Consider the following 24,840-nt stretch of genomic DNA (forward strand, 5'->3'; position numbering starts at 1 on the left):
TATGTCGTACCTAATAGCCAGAGCTCACTTCTCAGCCTACTATGCAAGGCCTGATTTGCCTAATAAGCCTAGTTTTCATGAATTAATGTTTTTTCGACAACCTAACCTACCTAACCTAACCTAACCTAACGTTTTCGGCTACCTAACCTAACCTAACCTATAGAGATAGGTTAGGTTAGGTTAGGTAGAGTTGGTTAGGTTCGGTCATATATCTACGTTAATTTTAACTCCAATAAAAAAAAATTGACCTCATACATAATGAAATGGGTAGCTTTATCATTTCATAAGAAAAAAATTAGAGAAAATATATTAATTCAGTAAAACGTGGCTTATTAGGCAAATCGGGCCTCGCATAGTAGGCTGAGAAGTGAGTTCTGGCTACTAGGTACGACATATATATATATATATATATATATATATATATATATATATATATATATATATATATATATATATATATATATATATATATATATAAATGAACATCATACTCTCTGACCAAACTAAGTTCCAAAGGGTAACGAAGGACACTGCAGCCGAATTAAAAGCAAAGGTCAACAAACTGATCGAAACTGTGAACGCCAAGAAGTCCGGACTCCACCTGCCAAAGATCATTGGGGAATATAAACCTGGATATGCGTATGGAAATGTCAAGACGCACAAGCCTGGAAACCCACTTCGGCCAATCATTAGCCAGATACCCACACCCACGTACAGACTGGCGAAGCGACTCAACGGCCTGCTGACTCCTTATGTTCCTTGCGCCTTCAGCCTGAAGTCTCCAAAGGAATTTGTGGACTTACTGCGGGGCACACGGGCCACAGGGATAAGAGCCTCGTTGGACGTAGAATCGCTGTTTACCAACGTACCTGTGGACGAGACAATCGGAATGATAGCCGACAGAGTGTATCGTGATCCAGCCTGTACTCCTCTTGACATGCCAGAAAGTATTCTGAGGAAACTACTCCAAGCTTGTACTAAAGAGGCACCCTTCTTGAGCCCGGATGGGCACATGTATAAGCAAGTAGATGGGGTCGCCATGGGTTCTCCCCTAGGTGTCCTGTTTGCAAACTTCTACATGGGTACCATCGAGCAAAAAGTCTTAGTCGACATGAACTTGAAACCGGCCATATACTGCAGGTATGTTGACGACATTTTTACACAGGTACCTGATGTCAGACATCTGCAGGAGCTGAAGGAGGCATTTGAGCAGAGTTCCGTGCTGCGTTTCACTTACGAGACGGAAAAGGATGGGAAGCTGCCTTTTCTAGATGTAACAGTCATGGAAAAGGGCGGAGGTTTCCACACTGCAGTCTACACTAAGGAAACAAACATAGGAATGTGCCTAAATGCCAACAGCGACTGCCCCGACAGGTACAAGAGGAGTGTTGTTAACGCATACGTCGACCGTGCTCTCAGCCACAGCTCAGAATGGAAGCAAGTCGACGAAGAACTCTGTAGGGTAAGGCAGGTTCTAGTCAATAACGGCTTCTCCAATGGTTTCATCGAAGACATCATAAGAAGGAAAGTGAAAAGCCATGCAACCTCTGAAGAGACAACTAACACAACACCTATACCCCCTATTAGACTATTTTACAGGAACTTCTTTTCCACGGCTCATAAAACGGAGGAAAGGGTCCTGAAAGATATTGTTAATAGAAACGTTATCCCTACAGACAAAAATCAGAGGATACAACTGACGATTTACTATAAAACCAGAAAAACGGCCAGCCTACTCATGAGAAACTCTCCAGACACAAAACAGAACGCTTTAAAAGAGACTAACGTCGTCTATGCCTTCAAATGCCCACTTGGGGACTGTAAGCTCCAAAAAACCCAGTATATAGGCAAGACAACAACATCTCTTTCTAGGCGTTTAACGATGCATAAGCAACAGGGCTCCATTAAGGAACATATAATCTCTTCCCATAACCAAACCATCGCCAGAGAAATCCTAGTAAACAACACAGAAATCATCGATAGATACAGCGATAGCAGGCGGCTTGACGTTTGCGAGGCACTACACATCAAGAAGTCAACACCAGCAATCAACAGCCAATTATTGCACAACTATATTCTACCCACCTCAAGACTCCGCTCCAATATAGAAGCATCAAGAAATATGGACCAATAGGCTTTCTACAAACACTTCTATTCAATACCCATTGTTTTCTGTTCTGTCTTGTGTTGATACTTTTAATACCCTATTAATATCCCCTGTTCTGTCTTGTGTTAATGCCACATCATCCTTCCCACCTCACTCAAATGTAGATATAATATCAGAGAGACGTAAGTTCTAATCAGTTGTGTATTTGTGAAGTCTTTGAAAATGTAATAAGTTTTACGAAACGCGCCCGTGTCGCGTCAGACTAGAAATAAAAATGAATTTTGGAGAAGTGATTTTTGATTTACCTCCAACAGTGAAGCGTAATGTACGAAAGATTGAGAAAATTCGTGTTAGAATTATTAATCTTACTTTTTCGGTCATATTTAATAATATATATATATATATATATATATATATATATATATATATATATATATATATATATATATATACGCAACCCTACGCCCACCGCTACCCCACGCCCACCGCCAGCCCACGCCCACACACGCCACACGCCCTACGGCTCCCTCACCAGGAAAGGGTGGAAGGACACATGTGGTGGGGTCAAGAGACTGGGTCACCAGTGTGCCAATAAGTGCTTGAAAAAGATAAGTTGAGTCCAGTCCTGTGGTGACTGGACCATTGTGAGTATCGTGTTGAGAGCACCACACCCAGTGAGCCAGGACACATTCACCAGTGTTTAGTGACAAAAAGGAAATTATCCAAGTGTTACGTGCCACATCAACCCTCCCCTCACCCCCTGAGTGTAGTGCCTCCCCCCACCCCCTGAGTGTAGTGCCCCCCCCACCCCCTGAGTGTAGTGTCTCCCGCTCGACCACTCCACCTGTGTGTCTCCCCCCCCCCCTCCGTGTGGTGCAGTGTCTTCCGCTCCCCCGCCCCCACCTCCCACGATCAGGTGGTCGCGCCTTCCCTCCCCGGCCCCCCTCCCAGACCGGGCCAGCGCCAGCCTCCCAACCCCCACCCACCACATCCACGAGCCCACCCACCCCTGACATCTGCCCAGACATGACGCATAGTATAGGGGACAACCTCGTCCCCCCCAGCCAGGAGGGAGAGACAAATACTCCAGTGCAAGGTGACATTCACTTTACCTAAGGGGATGGCAGAAGAAGCCGCTACCAGCCAGCTCACCCCTCCCGAAGCCAATCAAAGGAGAGGCACATGCAGTGGTTGTGGGAACATCGTCAGCATCAACTCTGTCTCCAGAGTCATACGCCAGCATGGTGACTGTCCTGGGTCAGGGAGGCCTCCCGTGGGAGGAGGCAGCACTCAGGAGCCTGTTGCACCAGTACAAATCGCAACAGATTACATTGCAACAGACGACCTGCTAGAGGCAATTAAAGCAACGTCAACCAGGACACTCACCCACATCCCAAAGGCCTCTCGCCCTTTTGCTGCAGGGAAATACACGGACCTCATCGCAAAAGTCAACAGAGGGTCAAATAACCTTGTTGCACCTGATACCATCAAAGCCTAGCACAATCTGTTACTTTTTGGCAATGCATGCTTAGGTGTACCAGACAGAGGAGGCAAGACACTGGCCTCATCCGTCAATAAAGCAATTAGGGATTTTCCTAGGGCTGACAACCTAGTCCGCCTCCCCAAACACACCAAACACCGCCGAGGCAGACCAAGTACGACAATCAGCGACAACAGAAAATTAGGTACCCAAGTCAGCAAGAAAATTGAAGAGGGCAATACAGTCGGGGCACTCAGGTTAATCACAAGTGAGGACAAAATTTTGCCCAGGGATGAAACCACAGCCCAAGCACTGAGAGAAAAACACCCCTTTAGGGCCGTAGGTGGACCTCCCCCACAGGTCAGGCTCGCCCCTAATCAGGAACCTCTCGTCCTCCGGGAGTCAGAGGTTTATAAAGCTATCGTTTCATTTCCCCCGGGCTCCTCAGGAGGCTACACAGGGGTAAGACCTCAACATGTGCAGGAAATGGTGAACCCTGTTCTTGGCCCAGCTGCAGAAGCGCTCCTGACAGAAATCACAACGTTTGTCAACAACTGCCTCGCCGGATTAATCCCTGATGAAATCAAACCATTCTTCTTTGGTGCATCCCTATGTGCCCTCAAAAAGAAGGGGGGAGGAATCAGACCCATTGCCGTTGGTAATACCCTTCGCCGCCTAGTTGCAAGGGCTGCTGTCAGAAGTATCCGAACGGAAGCAGCCACCATGCTGCAACCCAACCAGCTGGGGTTTGGAGTCCCCCAAGGCTGTGAAGCAGCGGCTCATGCTGCACGAGCCTACATTAGCTCTCTTACTGAAGACCAGGCAGTAGTAAAATTAGATTTTAAAAACGCTTTCAACTCGGTCAAAAGGGAAGCAATCCTCACTGCAGTCCAGGAACATTGCCCAAGCATTCTCCCGTTTGTGTCAGCAGGCTACAGCAAAGACTCAACCCTCCTGTTTGGCAAACATGAAGTCACCTCAGCAGAGGGAATTCAACAGGGTGACCCACTTGCACCGTTCCTCTTTTGCATAGCGGTTCGAGAAATTACAACCAGACTGTCCAGCGAGCTCAACATCTGGTTCCTGGATGATGGCACTCTGGCAGGCACACAAGATTCCCTGCTAGAAGACTTACAGCTGGTGAAGACACGGGGGGAGTCCATGGGTCTCGTTCTTAGCCCCTCCAAGTGCGAAATTATTGCATCTAGTGAAGTAATCATTAGAGCAGTGAAATCAGTTCTACCAGAAGCCTCAGTCGTTAAACCTACCGACAGCACACTACTCGGAGCACCTCTGGACCACAATGCCATTGCTGCAGTCCTTGACGAAAAGTTTAGAGACCTAAAGAGGATGGAAGAGAGAATTGGGGACTTGGACTCCCACGATGCCCTCTACCTTCTCACAAAGTGCCTTACCCTGCCCAGGCTAACATACTTCTTAAGGTGTGCACCAACTTTTGGCAACCCACTTCTAAATCAATATGATGAGCTCCTCAGGTCAATATTCAGGAAGGCGCTCAACCTAGATTTAGATGACAGTCAGTGGGACCAAGCAACACTACCAGTGAGATTTGGAGGGATAGGCATACGAAAGGCAACTGAGGTAGCACTTCCAGCATTCTTATCCTCATGTACAGCAGCCAACGAATTGGTAGGGCAGATCCTACCAGAGCGTATGAGAGAGACAGCGGGAACTCATGATCAAACGTTCATCGAAGCAGCCAGACAATGGGACACCATTGCACACCCTCAACCCCGACCACAAGTCCCAAAAGACCACAAGCAGGCCCACTGGGATAGCCCCATAATGGAAAAGACTGTCACAGCAATGATTGACAACGCTGATGCTGAAAACAAAGCCCGCCTCCTAGCGGTAACAGCACCCCACGCCGGGGATTTTTTATTTGCTGTGCCCAATGCAGCCCTGGGAACTCGCCTCAGTCATGACGCTCTCCGCATTGGAGTTGCCCTTCGCCTTGCCGCCCCCATCCTCACCGAACATAGGTGCATCTGCGGAACTGCGATGGCAGACCAATATGGTCGTCATGGTCTGGTATGTCGTAAATCACAGGGTAAAATTGCAAGACATGAAGAAGTCAACGACATCATCAAGAGGAGCCTCGCCACAGCCCGCTGCCCGGCACAAAGAGAACCACACTTATCCAGACCTAACGACCCTCAGAAGCGCCCTGATGGGGTCACCTTGCTACCTTGGAAGGATGGTAAGCAAGTGGTATGGGACTACACGTGCGCTGCCACACTGGCCAGTACCTACCTCCACAACAGCACACGTGAAAGCGGTGGTGCTGCTTCTTTCAGAGAATCGCAGAAAATTATTAAATACAGAGGTCTAGCACACTGCTACAGCTTTGTTCCGATCGGCTCGGAGACCCTCGGTTCGTGGGGAAAATGTGCATTGAAGTTCCTGAAGGAATTGGGGGACAAATTGATCAGCGCTACAAAAGACCAGAGAGCAAAAAGTTTCTTGTTCCAGCGCCTCAGTGTTGCGATTCAGAGGGGAAATGCCTGTTGCGTCTTGGGCACTAGTCCAACTTCAGAGGAATTCGAAGAAGTGTTTGACTTGCAACAATGATCGAACCCGTCTGTGACATTCATCAATGTTTCCCATTGTTGTGTTCTTCAAGAGATCCATAACCTTTAAGCACCTTTTTGCATTATTATTTTTGTATCAACCCATGTATATCTTGTAACCATCAAATGCATAATAAAGCACAAAAAATATTCAAGGAAGGGGGTGGTAGGAGAAAAGCACACAGAAACTGTATTGGAGGGGATCTAAACATTCCCTCTAATGCGTTATGCGTGGTTTCCTCCGAGGCTATGGGTCCCCCTTCTTCCAGCTAGAGGTGGTACTCCCTTCCTATGTATATATATATATATATATATATATATATATATATATATATATATATATATATATATATATATATATATATATATATATATATATATATATATATATGTTGTACCTAATAGCCAGAACGTCGTACTCGGCCTACTATGCAAGGGCCGATTTGCCTAATAAGCCAAGTTTTCCTGAATTAATATATTTTCTCCAATTTTTTTCTTATGAAATGATAAAGCTACCCATTTCATTGTGTATAAGGTCAATTTTTTTTTATTGGAGTTAAAATTAACGTAAATATATGACCGAACCTAACCAACCCTACCTAACCTAACCTAACCTATCTTTATAGGTTAAGTTAGGTTAGGTAGCCGAAAAAGTTAGATTAAGTTAGGTTAGGTAGGTTAGGTAGTCGAAAAACAATTAATTCATGAAAACTTGGCTTATTAGGCAAATCGGGCCTTGCATAGTAGGCTGAGAAGTGCGTTCTGGCTACTAGGTACGACATATATATATATATATTTATATATATATATATATATATATATATATATATATATATATATATATATATATATATATATATATATATATATATATATAGTCCGAGTACGACGTTCTGGCTAATAGGTACAACACACACACAGATATATAAATATATATATATATATATATATATATATATATATATATATATATATATATATATATATATATATATATGTGTATAAATATATATATATATATATATATATATATATATATATATATATATATATATATATATATATATATATATATATAAATGTTGTGTTAGTTGTCTCTTCAGAGGTTGCATGAAACGCCATGCAACCTCTGAAGAGACAACTAACACAACACCTATACCCCCTATTAGACTATTTTACAGGAACTTCTTTTTCACAGCTCATAAAACGGAGGAAAGGGTCCTGAAAGATATTGTTAATAGAAACGTTATCCCTACAGACAAAAATCAGAGGATACAACTGACGATTTACTATAAAACCAGAAAAACGGCCAGCCTACTCATGAGAACCTCTCCAGACACAAAACAGAACGCTTTAAAAGAGACCAACGTCGTCTATGCCTTCAAATACCCTCTTGGGGACTGTAAGCTCCAAAAAACCCAGTATATAGGCAAGACAACAACATGTCTTTCTAGGCGTTTAACGATGCATAAGCAACAGGGCTCCATTAAGGAACATATAACCTCTTCCCACAACCAAACCATCGCCAGAGAAATCCTAGTAAACAACACAGAAATCATCGATAGATACAGCGATAGCAGGCGGCTTGACGTTTGCGAGGCACTACACATTAAGAAGTCAACACCAGCAATCAACAGCCAATTAATGCACAACTATATTCTACCCACCTCAAGACTCCGCTCCAATATAGAAGCATCAAGAAATATGGACCAATAGGCTTTCTACAATCACTTCTATTCAATTCCCATTGTTTCGTGTTCTGTCTTGTGTTGATGAATTTAATACCCTTTTAAATACCCCCTCACCCCATCCACCTCACTCAAATGTAGATATAAACAAATCAGAGATGTGTAAGTTCTATTCAGTTGTGTATGTGTAACTAAAGTCTTTGAAAATGTAATAAGTTTTACGAAACACGCTCAAGTGTCGCGTCAGACTAGAAATAAAAATGAATTTTGGAGAATTGATTTTTGAATTACCACCAACAGTGAAAATAAATGTACGAAAGATTGAGAAAATTCGTGTTAGAATTATTAATCTTACTTTTTCGGTCATATTTACTAATATATGTCTACAGGAAAGACTGCTACCAAAATATACTAATATATATATATATATATATATATATATATATATATATATATATATATATATATATATATATATATATATGTATATATATATATATATATATATATATATATATATATATATACATATATATATATATATATATATATATATATATATATATATATATATATATATATATATTTATATATATATATATATATATATATATATATATATATATATATATATATATATATATATATATATATATATATATATATATATATACATATATATGCGAACAAGCCTGAATGGTCCCCAGGACTATATGCGAATGAAAACTCACACCCAAGAAGTGACTCGAACCCATACTCCCAGGAGCAACGCAACTGGTAACTACAGGGCGCCTTAATCCACTTGACCATCACGGCCGTCAAAAGGAAGTGATAGCCGAGGCTATTTGAGCCACTTCCCCGACGGCAACTCGGATGGTAATCTTGGGCATAGCATTTCACCAAATCACCTCATTCTTTGGGGCACACGTGAGGAACACAAATGCGAACAAGCCTGAATGGTCCCCAGGACTATATGCGAATGAAAACTCACACCCCAGAAGTGACTCGAACCCATACTCCCAGGAGCAACGCAACTGGTAACTACAGGGCGCCTTAATCCACTTGACCATCACGGCCGTCAAAAGGAAGTGATAGCCGAGGCTATTTGAGCCACTTCCCCGACGGCAACTCGCGTGTGCCCTAAAGAATGAGGTGATTTGGTGAAATGCTATGCCCAAGATTACCATCCGAGGGCCAATAAGCCTTCTGCAGCCTCTATGTTTCACCTCACATTTATCCCTTATGTATCCCCCCATGTTTTCCCCTTTATTGTATTATCACCTGACCCAGTGCGGGTATAAAATCAACTAGTATTGTAAGATCTGTTCACTTGAGAATGAACCATGGAGGTTCGAAACGTTGTGCAAATTATATAAATAAGTGTAATACACTCTATAGTAAATCACTTCTTTTCTTCACCTTAAAAGTACGAAAATGAGTTTTGGAGAACTCCTATTTCAATTAAGCCCTGATGCTAAGAAAATAGTTAGAGGGATAGAAGCCCTAAACCAGAAAATAATAAATACAGAATATGCGGTCATATTCAATGAAACATGTTTGAAAGAAAACCTGCTGCCAGTATACACCAATATATATATATACAATAGACCAATATACAATATACAATATACAATATACAATATACAATATACAATATACAATATTCAATAGACCAATATACAATATACAATAGACCCTGGGAACTCGCCTCAGTCATGACGCTCTCCGCATTGGAGTTGCCCTTCGCCTTGCCGCCCCCATCCTCACCGAACATAGGTGCATCTGCGGAACTGCGATGGCAGACCAATATGGTCGTCATGGTCTGGTATGTCGTAAATCACAGGGTAAAATTGCAAGACATGAAGAAGTCAACGACATCATCAAGAGGAGCCTCGCCACAGCCCGCTGCCCGGCACAAAGAGAACCACACTTATCCAGACCTAACGACCCTCAGAAGCGCCCTGATGGGGTCACCTTGCTACCTTGGAAGGATGGTAAGCAAGTGGTATGGGACTACACGTGCGCTGCCACACTGGCCAGTACCTACCTCCACTACAGCACACGTGAAAGCGGTGGTGCTGCTTCTTTCAGGGAATCGCAGAAAATTATTAAATACAGAGGTCTAGCACACTGCTACAGCTTTGTTCCGATCGGCTCGGAGACCCTCGGTTCGTGGGGAAAATGTGCATTGAAGTTCCTGAAGGAGTTGGGGGACAAATTGATCAGCGCTACAAAAGACCAGAGAGCAAAAAGTTTCTTGTTCCAGCGCCTCAGTGTTGCGATTCAGAGGGGAAATGACTGTTGCGTCTTGGGCACTAGTCCAACTTCAGAGGAATTCGAAGAAGTGTTTGACTTGCAACAATGATCGAACCCGTCTGTGACATTCATCAATGTTTCCCATTGTTGTGTTCTTCAAGAGATCCATAACCTTTAAGCACCTTTTTGCATTATTATTTTTGTATCAACCCATGTATATCTTGTAACCATCAAATGCATAATAAAGCACAAAAAATATTCAAGGAAGGGGGTGGTAGGAGAAAAGCACACAGAAACTGTTTTGGAGGGGATCTAAACATTCCCTCTAATGCGTTATGCGTGGTTTCCTCCGAGGCTATGGGTCCCCCTTCTTCCAGCTAGAGGTGGTACTCCCTTCCCATATACAATATATATATATATATATATATATATATATATATATATATATATATATATATATATATATATATATATATATATATATATATATATATATATATATGTATATATATACACGTGTGTGTGTGTGTGTGTGTGTGTGTAAGTGTGAGTGTGTGTGTTTGTTTGTGTGTGTGTGTGTGTGTGTACTCACCTAGTTGTACTCACCTAGTTGTGTTTGCGGGGGTTGAGCTCTGGCTCTTTGGTCCCGCCTCTCAACCGTCAATCAACAGGTGTACAGATTCATGAGCCTATCGGGCTCTGTCATATCTACACTTGAAACTGTGTATGGAGTCAGCCTCCACCACATCACTTCCTAATGCATTCCATTTGTCAACCACTCTGACACTAAAAAAGTTCTTTCTAATATCTCTGTGGCTCATTTGGGCACTCAGTTTCCACCTGTGTCCCCTTGTGTGTGTGTGTGTGTGTGTGTGTGTGTGTGTGTGTGTGTGTGTGTGTGTGTGTGTGTGTGTGTGTGTGTGTATGTGTGTGTGTGTGTATGTGTGTGTGTGTGTGTGTAAGTGTGAGTGTGTGTGTGTGTGTGTGTGTGTGTGTGTGTGTGTGTGTGTGTGTGTGTGTGTGTGTGTGTGTGTGTGTGTGTGTACTCACCTAATTGTACTCACCTAATTGTGCTTGCGGGGGTTGAGCTCTGGCTCTTTGGTCCCGCCTCTCAACCGTCAATCAACTGGTGTACAGATTCCTGAGCCTATTGGGCTCTATCATATCTACATTTGAAACTGTGTATGGAGTCAGCCTCCACCACATCACTTCCTAATGCATTCCATTTGCTAACTACTCTGACACTGAAAAAGTTCTTTCTAACGTCTCTGTGGCTCATTTGGGTACTCAGCTTCCACCTGTGTCCCCTTGTTCGCGTCCCACCAGTGTTGAAAAGTTCATCCTTGTTTACCCGGTCGATTCCCCTGAGGATTTTGTAGGTTGTGATCATGTCCCCCCTTACTCTTCTGTCTTCCAGTGTCGTGAGGTGCATTTCCCGCAGCCTTTCCTCATAACTCATGCCTCTTAGTTCTGGGACTAGTCTAGTAGCATACCTTTGGACTTTTTCCAGCTTCGTCTTGTGCTTGACAAGGTACGGGCTCCATGCTGGGGCTGCATACTCCAGGATTGGTCTTACATATGTGGTGTACAAGATTCTGAATGATTCCTTACACAGGTTCCTGAACGCCGTTCTGATGTTAGCCAGCCTCGCATATGCCGCAGACGTTATTCTCTTTATGTGGGCTTCAGGAGACAGGTTTGGTGTGATATCAACTCCTAGATCTTTCTCTCTGTCTGTTTCATTAAGTACTTCATCTCCTATTCTGTATCCTGTGCCTGGCCTCCTGTTTCCACTGCCTAGTTTCATTACTTAGTTTCATGATATATGTGTGTGTGTGTGTGTGTGTGTGTGTGTGTGTGTGTGCATATGTAGTCACAACATCCCCCTCCCCCAAACAAAAATGCTTTCCTTGCATGTTTAAGTTTAATAAACCAAATCGTAACAATTTTCTAAACATTTATATAATGTGCAATACACCATCAGGGGTTACAAGATTTTCCTAACGAGGAAAATGTCAACTTACCAGCCCAGAGAAGGTTGAATCTCTTTCATAAGAAAAGGCAACAATAACAGAAGAGCTGCTGGCTTACCTGGGGTGTACCTGGAGGAGGGGCTGTCCTCACCTCTGCTGTGTACAGGCACCATCTTCTTGTTCAGCTTGACCTGTTGCACAGAGAAGCAGAGAGTCACAGACGATCAAGGCCTCATAACAGAGCACTGAGAAGCAGAGAGTCACAGACGATCAGGGCCTCATAACAGAGCACAAAGAAGCAGAGAGTCACAGACGATCAAGGCCTCATAACAGAGCACAGAGAAACAGAGAGTCACAGACGATCAGGGCCTCATAACAGAGCACAGAGAAGCAGAGAGTCGCAGACGATCAGGGCCTCATAACAGAGCACAGAGAAGCAGAGAGTCACAGACGATCAAGGCCTCATAACAGAGCAGTATAACGCCTTGTGAAGGAGCTTGACAAAGGGAAGGAATTAACAACCCAAGATGACTTGTGTTTATTCTTTAACCTATATTGGGCTTTACCTAATTATTATTGTTTGTTCTGTTAGGATTTATTTAGTTGCAGTTTTGTATATTGTTACGGAGCTTCTTCTCACAGTTACTGTGTGTACCACACTGGTACTTCTCACAGCAACTGTGCATACCACACTAGCACATCTCACAGTAAGTCACAACAGTTACTTCCTCATAGTCTCACAGTTGTGGTATTATATTACTTTTGATTTTATGAAATTCACAATCTGTCTTTGTATGTCGTTTATCATATGCTGATTATTTTGTCCTTAAACGAAACCTTTTCTTTATAATGGTCGTTAAATATTGCAGTTCAAAAATAGTTTGGAGCACATTAAGGCACATAGTTGTTAAGAGAAGCTCTGCATTTGTCTTCACACGTAAATTAACCCTACCACACACCTGGATCTCTTACACATACCTGAACCACTACCACGGTCTCACACCAGATCCTCCTGACACTCCCACAACCAATATGTCTACCACTACACTCCTGCACCACTGCACATGCCTCACCACTGCGCATGCCTCACCACTCCTCACACAAACACACCAGCACCCCCACACACCTGCTTAACAACACCCCCACTTAACCACACACACCTGTTCCATCTCCTGCTCCAGGCGTCTCAACCTGCCCCGTCTCTTCAGAAGAAGAATCACCAGGAGCGCCATCACCAGGATGGTGGTCAGGGAAGCCACCAACACTATGATCATGGGAGGCACCAGCTCCAACAACCTGGTGTTCCCACCGGTGCCCTCATCCTCCTCGGCGTCCACGCTGCCCACGCCCACACCTGCCTCAGGGCCGCCCACGCCACCCCCAGGAGAGATCCCGTCACCACCCCCCGCACTTCCGACGCCGCTGATGGGACGAACACCATTCCCAGTTGGCATACCTGGAACCACCAAAGAAATTATTAAAATTTAAAGATATATTCTCAAAGGATATATATATATATATATATATATATATATATATATATATATATATATATATATATATATATATATATATATATATATATATAAATGTACATATAGTTAGACATATCTAAGGAGATATATAAAAATATCGACTAATATATGTATACATATCTAGACATATTCACACATATACATTAGAAAAAAAGAGAAATACATTCATTCCTTGAAAATGTGTTGATATGTTGATATATTTACTTATTTATTTATTTATATGTATGCATAATTAAAGAACAATAAATAAAGAGATATAAACATAACGAAAGTCAAAAGTGAACACGACTAAAGTGATTGTATCGGGAAATTAGTTTCATTATATTTCATTATCACACAATACAAATATCTCCCATCAACAGTGACATGTTCGGTCACGACAAATGGTGAGCCACAGAGACAGTGACGGGGGTTCATAAACCGGAAGAAGTAGTAGTAATAATAACAATAATAATAATAATGCTAAAGTCAATGGAGTAATGTTGGGATAAGAACCAGTGTTCTGGGTCCCCTCAGACGCGCCCCTTTACGAGCCCAGGTTTAATTACTTACAGCGTAGCATGGTCGACTGGGTTAAGTCGCGTGGCTTGGGGGATCCAGAACGTTGGTTCGAATCCTCGGTTTGCTCCTGTGGTTTCTGCTTCAGGTATTTTATGCCTTTGTGATTTTTGGGTGTGGATGATAATAATAATAATAATATTATTATTGTTTTTAATAATAATAATAATAATAGCAACAATAAAACTCAAATATATATGGATGAGTTCAAGTGAATGTTTTATGTTTTGTGAGTGTTATCTGGCTGAGTGATCTGACTGTTGGTGTAGGAACCATGTAGGTTATTGTGCTCCAGTTACTCATCCTGTGACCGCTTACCCATCCTGGGACCACTTACCCATTCTGTGTGAGCACTTACCCATTGTCTGTGAGCACTTACCCATCCTGTGAGCACTTACCCATCCTGTGACCGCTTACCCATTCTGTGTGAGCACTTACCCATTGTCTGTGAGCACTTACTCATCCTGTGAGCGCTTACCCATCCTGTGAGCACTTACTCTTTCTGTGTGAGCACTTACCCATTGTCTGTGAGCACTTACCCATCCTGTGAGCACTTACCCATCCTGTGAGCGCTTACTCATCCTGTGAGCGGTTACTCATCCTGTGAGCACTTACTCTTTCTGTGTGAGCACTTACCCATTGTCTGTGAGCACTTACCCATCCTGTGAGCGCTTACTCATCCTGTGAGCGCTTACCCATCCTGTGAGTACTTACCCATCTTTTACACAGGACCGTAAATAGGATTACAAAGATCACAAACAAACTTAATCTGACTTCAGCGGGTAATTTGACTTTAAACTTGAGCTACTCTCCACACCTTATAACAGTAACACCAACCAACTAACTGGCTTCTTACACTGCAACATCTATGCATGTATAGCATAATATTATACATTGCAGGAACATCTAATGCTAATACATAAAATATTTTTCACCTTAGAATAGTTGCTGTTTATATTTTTCATTCTGCAGGCTACACAGGTTATGTTCCATTCACCTGGAGTATACGGGTCTTAAACCCAGGACCACATGCGTGAGCGGTCGTAGCTCTATCAACTGGGCTATGAGTAGTTTTAAATAGGAAAGTGTCCAGAAAGTGGAACTTTCCACTTTCCCTGTAGTAGGACTTCAGTAATAGTCAGGTTATGTTTTAATCATTCATATGTCCTTTTTCTCCTTAACTCAGCATGTGGGAACAGTGCTCAAGAATTTCAGATGTTTTATCAAATACAATAATAGAGTTGACGTTTCATGCGACGTGAGTTAAGAATGATCTCTAATTTGCAAAATTATGACACAATCTAAAATATAATGTTCTAGCGTGTGTCCTTCTCTAGGTTCACACCCTTTACACTTTATGTCGGTGAGGTCATCTTGGGTGTCAGTCTGCCAGAAATACTTGTAGCGAAGTCGTTGTCGAGCTGTGACAAAGTCAGTCAGTCTACTGATGCTGTTACTTGTTATGTACAAGTGTCTGGTTTGACACATTGCTATAGTCAAGGACGTGCTAGTTCCTTTTTGCAGTCCTCCTGCTTTCTTCAAATTCTCTTAAGAGTTCTCGTCTAATAGCTAATGACGGTTTTTTTAGATGTTTTTGACAGCCAAAGACTGCCTTCAGCCTTGTCATTATTTACTGCAAGCTTAGCAAGGGACTCCACATTATCAGGTTCTTGCCACCCGGTGTGAGAGGAGACGCGCATCACTTTGAAGTAATCCCCTTTATTAAGTTTGCAAATATATAGATGTCTAGCTTCGGAGAAAAAGAATGTTACAATTTTATTATTAATGAGGAAAGGGAGCGTGAAATAACTATGCAGTCTACTGGAATGGTTTGAAGAATTGTAAATGCTACAATGTTGCTGTTGTTGTTTAAGATTCACTACCCAGAACAATAAGTTCCAGTAGCACGGGCTATGGTGAGCCCGTAAGTGGAGGCTCTTTGGAGCCATTATCTGTATCAGTGACTAATACTAAAGATCTGGCGATGGATGGGGGTCTTCATGATGGTTTTCAGCCTGGAGGACTGGCTATACCAGTTATGGAGCTGGTGGGATTAGTGTAGACCTCTAGGTTTTCCGTTTTTTCTTTGCCTGTGACTTTGGCTGAGCAGTGCTGTCGTTGGAGTTTGGTGACGTGGCCTCAATGAGGATGTCTTGAACCGTGTAGGTGTCGTATTTGTGATGCGGCGGTGGAGCTCCTACTATGATTTCCTCGTCTGAGGAGTCCGTAACCTCCGTAGTGGGCGTTTTTGTCTTTCGCCTCGCAGCCTTAGGTAGGTTTAGGTGTCGTTGATTGGTGGTTGTTGCTATTTCAGGAGCGCTGGTGGTGCTGTTATCGTTTGTAGACAGCACGTCTGCTAGCGCGGCTGCTGAGATAGTGATGGTAGGAGTGTTGGGAGCTGGAGAAGGAATTACCTCTGTTTGTGTCGCCCGGGTCATGGGTGGTTCTGGAGTCGGTGTTGAAGTTGACAGCCTGGTCGTCCTGGTGGTAGTCTCCGGAGTGGTAGAGGAGGCAGTGAGATTTACGCCAGTGGCTATGATGGGGGCCAGGCCATTGTCTATGTATAATGCGTTTAGTTCACTGACAAAGCGCTGGTTGTCTGGTCCTGCAAGCCTTTCCGCAAGTCTAATAAGACCAGGGATAATGCCTGCACGTGATGCAGGGGGCTGTGAAGGAGCCTGTGGGACCTTGGATTCCCAATGAGAAGGCTGTGTCACCTGCTGGGAGGAGCCACATGTTGGTAAGACCGGAAAGTCTTCTGGTCGATTAGTGAGAGCTAAGGTGGTGGGGTGAACGCTTGGGGCTCCGGTCGAGGAGGTAGAAGGGTTGTTTCTCTTGGCTTCAACCTGGGCCTTGATGCTTTCCTGTCTGCTGGGGCAGCGGTAGGAAATTGCAGGGTGATTGCCATCACAGAGCAAGCAGTGATGGACTATTGCCTTGCATATGGAGTAGTGATGGTCCAGTGCGCACAGGCTGCACCTCTGGACAGGGTGCTGACACTTGTTGGTCGGGTGGGAGAGCTCGTAGCACTTAAATCACTGCTGGATCACATGGAATCGTTCCTTTTTTTATTTGGTGGGGTGGTATTTTTAGGCCGAAGCAGTAGAATCCTTGTGTGGCAGCCTGGGTGGCCGCAGCTATGGTGGTGAACGTAATCTTCATTGATGTTTTGTCGGTGTTGGACCACACTAGATTGAATACCGACAGGTTTGGATTTTCGTCCTCGATATTGTCTATGATATGATGTTGAGGTCGCTCAGCGATCCACCGGCTGGTCCTGCTGGTAAAGACAGTTCTTCCGGCCAGGAACTGACGTGGGAAGTGAGGATGAAGGTGGTGCTCTTTGCGAAGAATGGCATCGTTAGTCAGGAGTTTTTCTAGCTCCTCTTCACATGAAAAGAAGAGCACGATATCTTCACCTTTCTGACTAATGTCAGCGGATTCGAGGCCAGTAACGTCCTTCAGGACCTGTAAAGTATTGCTTCTCCCGATAGCATGACCGTCAAGTGGAGTCGTTCTAAACTTAAGAGGTTTGGGTAGCATTGTGACCACACTGCTCCTTGTGATGTGTTGGCAGGAGATGTCTCCCCCGTCTGCTCTCTGTAAATGCTACAAGGTTAGTTAACAGTTCACCTTGCAAAGGTGGATGGCCAATGACTGATCCCTACATTCTTCTGTACTGTGATGCCGTCCGGTTAATTAACAATGACGATAATTCCTACCCTCCGTCGAAGCCGAGTTGAGAGATCCGTCAGTGCGTGTGATCTGTGTAGGGTTGCTTTAAGTTTGTAGACTGTTAATTTAAGTACTAAGGTACTTATTTTAGCAGCAAGCTGAGCAAGAGAGTTCAGTTATTAGCTTTTGGTGTGGAATATAGGCGTTAAATGCCAAAAGGTGTTATCTGCCACGGTTGATTGATGAAGATTAAGCCATCCAAAAGGTGGCACGGGCATGAATAGCCCTTAAGTGGTGACCCTTTTGAGCCATAACCAGTATCAGTAGATGATACTGTAGATATGTGGAAGTGCGACTGCACCCTGCGTGACGGGAGATGTCTCCCGTTCTGCCACGGTGATTGGAAGTGCTGTACTTTTTCATCTTTACATACCTAGTGCAATCAATACATTAATATGAGTGCTGTTCTTTGAATTCACCTAAGATCAAGTTCTGCTTCATATGTGTTCTAACACTTCAACTGTGTGGAAATTTGATTTTCCTCGACTGTTGTTGCATACAACTTTGCCACTTTCCAATGGCTGACAGTTTTAAAATATGCCAATTGAACTGTTGCAACTATGAGACACGTATGTATACACAGGGTGCACTTAGTAAATTGTCCTCTCTGTGGGGCGTCCTAGTTGGCAGGCTTCACCTGTTCCCGTCTCCACTCACACCAGAAGTGGCACGCGATCACGGCCGTGCAGAACTAGACAGAATGCCAAAAGAACGGGGACTCATCTCCTCTGCCCTGAGGGACCTATGTAACCTGGCTAAACAGGAAGACCCCGACCTCTAGCAGCAGAACAACGATTGATATCATCGACACGTCCGACGGCCCAAACCCCGACCAGCAGTGGAGGGTTGCAACAAGGCACCAGCGAGCTAAAAGACGCCAAATTAACAAAGAAAATATAGCCATCATCAAGTGAAGGCAGCCGCCTTCTTCCCTTTCTTTAGGGGAATAAGGACTTAATTTTGCCTGTTCGGAATTGGAGGATGTCATTTTCGCCACCGTGAAGACCGACGTTAAAGACAGAAGACTTCAGCATCAAAAAAGAAAGAAGACTCCAGCTTCATAGAAGAACGAAGACTCCACGACCCAAGAGGACCGCTGTCCTCGCCTCCATGCCAAGCCGGCCAGATTGTTGAGAGCCTCAGATCTACCATGAAGCTGGGTTTAGCCCGGGCTCTGTCTCTCCGACTTCGACGTTTCTTATCATCGTCTTTTCTTCTGCTATACCTACCTCTATGCTCACCCGAAGGGTATCTTCTCCAATATCTCGTTTGTTCTTCATCTGTTCCCTGTTCACGGTGGTCATCAGATTTAACTTCAAGGTGCAACAAGGGCACTCTGAAAAACTTCTGACTAGGTCCTTATCAAAATTTGTAATTAATGGCTGAAGGCTTTTAGCCTTTAACCATACGGTGTTGAAAACTTTAGAGTATTTGTGCTGACGACAGTTATGAAAAGGGAAATATTTAACGAGGGCTTTTTGCAAAGAAAAATGTGAAATGTAGCAATGTTTATTCACTATAACTAATGTACTATTGCATAGGGTGCGTTCCTTACATTAGATTGGTGTCGTTTTAGCTAATATCGCTTCAAAGGGACACAGGAATGCCTCAATTAATCCATAATGTGGTTCACGAGTGTATAATCCTGTCTTAACACTTTCGTAGACAACTAATTACAAACATGGCTTTCCTAACACTGCTGGATGCAAGGGAAATATAGGCTTTTCAAACTGAATACTCGGAAAATAAATATAATGGCATGTACAAACACAATAATGACAACTGACAGGAAGTCAATAGAGCATGAACATACATGTAAATGTACTTTGTGTGTGTAAGATACATATTCACTAAGATACAAATTCACTTTGATAGGTGAAACAATTACGATACTTCACAGTCATCTGTCACTGTTGTGTTTGTCTTTACTTGAAATCTAAACAACTTGGGTGTGTGGCAATGTAATTCGGGCTTATAAAGGCGGTCGACGCGTAGATTGATAATAACGTGATCAAACAGAGTTCAACACTTTTATTATGCTAGCCTCACACACTCATACCACACGATCTGAATGGCTGATCTTCACTATGATCGGTCTCGTGGCTGGATGTGGCTACACTGGAGCCTGCCAGTCCTTCTGACCAACGTTGTGTTGACGCTCTACAATGATCGTATTAAAGCAGATCACAAACGTGGCAGCAAGCAAGCTGACGAGAGACCCCTGTTGAAGTGGCACGTGAGGTGTTGTTACGACCACTTTGGGCCAGTAACTGGATTCTTGCTGTTATAACCTCTTCTTTTACATCCAACCCTAAATCCTTTGGGTTTCAAGAACTGGCTGTGTCAAGTATTAGTGCGAAAAATATAGGGGGAGGGAGTAAGTAAGTAATTATCAAAAGAAGGCACCAAACCGGGAAGGCTATGTAGCACCATCAAATACGCAAAATAATCAGAGGGCGCTAAATATCACCAAGGATGCCAATACGAGAACAAAAACGCATAAGGCGAACGATATCAAAAGTATCCGAGTCACCAAGAATTCTATCGAGGGACAGGTGACTGCGAGGGGCGGTCGGAAAGCAAGACACACGCTCGTCCTGGAAGTCAGGACATTCAAGAAGGACATGCACGACCGTAAGAGGGACAATGCAACTAGGACAATAAGGAGCAGGGCGGCGCTCCATCAAGTGACCATGGGTTAAGCGAGTATGGCCAATACGCAACCTCGCCAGAGCTGTTTCCCACCGCCGGTTACGGTGGAAGGAGGACGGCCACGAGGAAACACAACATTTAAGAGTACGTAGCTTGTTACCAGTAACAGACAACCAAGAAGCCTGCCAACGGGTAAGGACTGAGGAATGGATAACCGGGTAAAAGTCGGAATACGGAATGCCTTTACGAGAGATGGGACAAGAGCGGACAGCTTCCTTAGCGGCAGCATCCGCACGCTCATTTAAAGACATGCCAATATGGCTGGGAACCCAACAAAACTCAACCAACTTAAATTTACTGTGAACGAGAAACAGCCAATGCTGGATCTCGACAACTACTGGATGAACTGGATTAAAGCACCCGAGAGCCATGAGGGCACTACGAGAGTCAACAACAACCACAAAGGAAGACTGACAACGAGAAAGCAGGAGACGAAGAGCATAGAGAATAGCATAAAGTTCCGCTGTAAAGATGCTAGTCTCCGGAGGCAAGCGACACATATAAGTGCGATCAGGAAAAACAACAGAGTAGCCAACACCGTCCGCTGACTTAGACCCATCGGTGAAGACAGAAACGGAGCGGGAGTGAGAAGAAAAGTGCTCGAGGAAAAGGCGTTTTAGAACCGTAGGAGGGGTAAAAGCTTTAGTGATACGAGTCAAGGATGTACAAAACCGCGGAAGAGGGACCCTCCACGGGGGCAAAGAAGGAACAACACGAGGAGAAACATCAGAAATACGAACGGAAAGAGAATCCTGTAGGCGAGATAACCGGACAGAAAGAGGGAGGTGGTGAAGAGGAACAGGAACCGCAGGAGGGGTAAAAGTTAAAGCACGACAGAGGCGAGAGGAAGGATGTTGCAAGGACCGCGCAAGATAGCGAAGACAGTAGCGATCACGGCGGTCCTGGAGAGACAGGAAGCCAGTGTCAACATACAGGCTATGGACGGGAGTCGAACGAAAGGCACCAGAACTGAGGCGCAACCCAGTATGGTGCAAAGCATCAAGACGGCGAAGAGTAGAAGGAGAAGCAGACGAGTAAGCAGGGCAACCATAATCGAGCTTAGACAGGACGAGAGAGGAATGTAAAGCAAGGAGAGTGCGCCTATCTGCCCCCCAAGAAGTATGGGACAAGACCCGAAGGAGGGTAAGGGCCTTAGAGCACTCAACACGGAGGTAAGAGATATGGGGAGACCAAGACAAACGAGTGTCAAGGAATAACCCCAAAAGCTTCGCGGAATCTTTGTATTCAAGGGGATGACCATAAAGTGACAAAGAGGGACGAAGAACAACCCGTTTCCGCGTAAAAGTCATGGCACAAGTCTTAGAAGTAGAGAACTTGAAGCCATGACCTGTGGCCCAAGACGACACGGCATCAATTGCAAGTTGAAGCCGGCGTTGAAGGAGAGGCGAATCATCACCCTGACAACAAAGGGTAAGATCATCGACATAGAGAGCGGAGAAGACACCAGAAGGAAGAGAGGAAAGAAGACCATTGAGGGCAACCAGAAAAAGAGTAGTGCTCAGAACACTACCCTGGGGCACACCTTCGTATTGCTGAAAAGAGGGAGACAGAGCGGTACCAAGGCGCACCCGAAAGGAACGACGAGAGAGGAAGCTGCGGAGAAAGAGAGGGAGATGACCACGAAGGCCAAAAGAATGAAGTTGAGATAGGATATGATAACGCCAAGTGGTGTCGTAAGCCTTTTCTAGGTCAAAAAGGACGGCAACAACGGAGGTCTTCGCAGCAAAAGCAGTACGAATATAGACCTCCAAGTTCACCAGGACATCTGTCGTGCTGCGGCACTTGCGGAAACCAAATTGAGAAGGGGAGAGGAGGTGATGGTGTTCCAGGAACCACATCAGACGAACGTTAACCATACGTTCAAAGAGTTTGCAGACACAACTTCTGAGAGCAATAGGGCGAAAGTCCTTAGGGGAAGTACCCAGAGACCCCGGTTTGCGAACAGGGAGGACAACGGCATCGAGCCAGTCCTCAGGGACTGACGACGACTCCCAGATCCGATTATACAGACTCAGTAAATACTGAGACGTGCTCGGAGGGAGATGGCGAAGCATCTCATAATGAATACCATCGGAGCCCGCCGCCGTAGAACCGCAGAGGGCCAGGGCAGAACGAAGTTCAGAGAGAGAGAAGGGATCATTATAGGGAAGCTGAAGATGAGTGCAGAAATCTAAAGGACGAGACTCAAGGACAGGTTTACGAAGAAGGAAAGATTGGGGAAGATGAAGACCAGAGCTAACAGAAGAAAAGTGGGAACCCAGTTCGGAAGCGATCTGCAACGGGTCCGCCACAAGAGTATCATGGAGGTGAAGGACCGGTGAAACATCGGGAACGAACTTACCCGCTATCTTGCGGATACGCTTCCAGATCTGGGCCAGAGGGGTTTCAGACGTAATTGTCGAGACATAAGATGCCCAACATTCACGTTTAGCCGTACGGATGGCCCTACGGGCCACCGCACTCGCTTTCCGAAAGAAAAGAAAAGAATCGGTCGTCTGCCTACGGCGGTGCTTCTTCCAGGCTGCACGCTTACAGCGGACAGCCCGAGCACAGTCCGCATTCCACCAGGGAATGCACTTCCGTGGACCCCGAGAGGAAGAGCGAGGAATAGAGCGGAGGGCAGCGTCGAAGACAGTGTCATGAAAAAGGAGGAGAGCGCGAGAGAGGGGCAGAAGGGAGAGGTCAGAGAGAGTAGCACTGAGGGAAAATAGGGTCCAGTCCGCCTTAGCAAACTGCCACCTAGGGAAAGAGAGGGAAGGGCGAAAAGAGAAAAAGGAAACAAGGATGGGGAAATGATCACTTCCATGGAGGTCATCAAGAACCTGCCACGTGAAATCTAAGTAAAGAGAAGAAGAGCAGAGAGAAAGATCAAGACAAGAAAGGGTGCGAGTTCGAGAGTCCAAATGAGTGGGCTCACCAGAATTCAGAAGAGACAGGGAAGAAGAGAGGAGAAACGGCTCAAGGAGGCGACCCCAGGTATTCGTCAGAACGTCACCCCAAAGAGAATGACGACAATTGAAGTCACCCAGCAGGAGCACAGGCTCCGGCAAGGAGTCTAGGAGGTGTTTCAAATCAGGAAGAGAGAGCGGGACACTCGGGGGGAGATAAATGGAACAAACTGTGTACCATTTCCCCACAAAGATACGAGCAGCAGAACAATGGAGAGGCGAAGGAAAAAGTAAAGGAACAAAGGGAACATCAGCCCGAATCAAGAGAGCAGAAGAATTAGAAGCCCCAGCAATGGCTGGGGGGGGGGGGGGAGAGAAAGGAATAGCCACGAAAACGACCAGGACGAGCACCAAGCATTGGCTCCTGGAGACAGACACAAAGGGGCGAAAACCGCGAAACCAGAAGTTGGAGTTCGAGGAAATTGGCGTAATAACCTCGAACGTTCCATTGAAGAATGGACAACGACGAGAAGAGAAAGGACAAAAACAGAGAACAAGGAAGAAACAAAGGCGAAAGACCAACAGAGCACGTTAAAGAATATCAGGGTCGGGATCAGGGTCAGCAAAGTCAGGGTTAGGGGGCATGGGTAAACTGAGCAAAGACGGAGGGAAGGAAACGGGAGAACAGATCAGAGGTGGGCGGGCAGGGTCCGGAGGAGGAGGAGGAGACAACGGAGAGGAGCAGTCAAGGACAGCAGCAGGAAGAGGGGGAGTAGAAAGAGAGGAGCGCACCCCAGCAAGAGCAGCAACCGAAAGGGAAGCAGGGGCTAAAGAAACCTCCATAGCAGGAACAGGGGGCGCAAGCACTGAAACGGGAGGGGAAGGAGCAACAGAGCCAGAAGGAGGAGCTGAGGAAGAAAGCGAAGCCTTCTTACCCGCCGGGGAAGAGGAAGGAGAGGAGCCAGGCTTACGCTTCTGACTTAAAGAGACCGGTGTCCCAGCAACTACGTACCGGGCAACGGATTCCAGTGTCTCAACAGGAGAAGCCGAACGAGAGCACACACGACGGCCGTTACGAGAGCGATGGACATCCGCCCGCACCGACAGGCGGCGGGGAGAGCCGATAGATGGAGGAAGAGGATGGGAAGGAGGATCGGAGGGGGACGAGGAAGAAGACACAGAAGACACGACAGACCGGGTAGAAGGAAGGGGAACCCCAGACAGAGGACCAGGAGGAGGATCCTTCGGGAGAGAACCCAAAGGGACAGAGGAGGGGGCAGTGGGCGCATCAGGGTC

At 45.0% G+C, this 24,840-nt stretch overlaps 1 protein-coding gene across 1 annotated transcript in view; it reads right to left on the bottom strand.

Annotated features, from left to right (window-relative positions):
- LOC138364543 (uncharacterized) overlaps positions 1 to 24,840 on the bottom strand; it is a 251,928-nt gene that overhangs the window by 49,273 nt on the left and 177,815 nt on the right. The window contains exons 7-8 of the mRNA XM_069324198.1: positions 13,256 to 13,551; positions 12,214 to 12,286 (exon numbers count right to left, since the gene is read on the bottom strand). Coding sequence (XP_069180299.1) covers positions 12,214 to 12,286; positions 13,256 to 13,551 — 369 coding nt within the window. The remainder of the gene's footprint in view (positions 1 to 12,213; positions 12,287 to 13,255; positions 13,552 to 24,840) is intronic.

This window comes from Procambarus clarkii, chromosome 13 (genome assembly GCF_040958095.1).
Source record: "Procambarus clarkii isolate CNS0578487 chromosome 13, FALCON_Pclarkii_2.0, whole genome shotgun sequence".
Taxonomy (NCBI): Eukaryota; Metazoa; Arthropoda; class Malacostraca; order Decapoda; family Cambaridae; genus Procambarus; species Procambarus clarkii.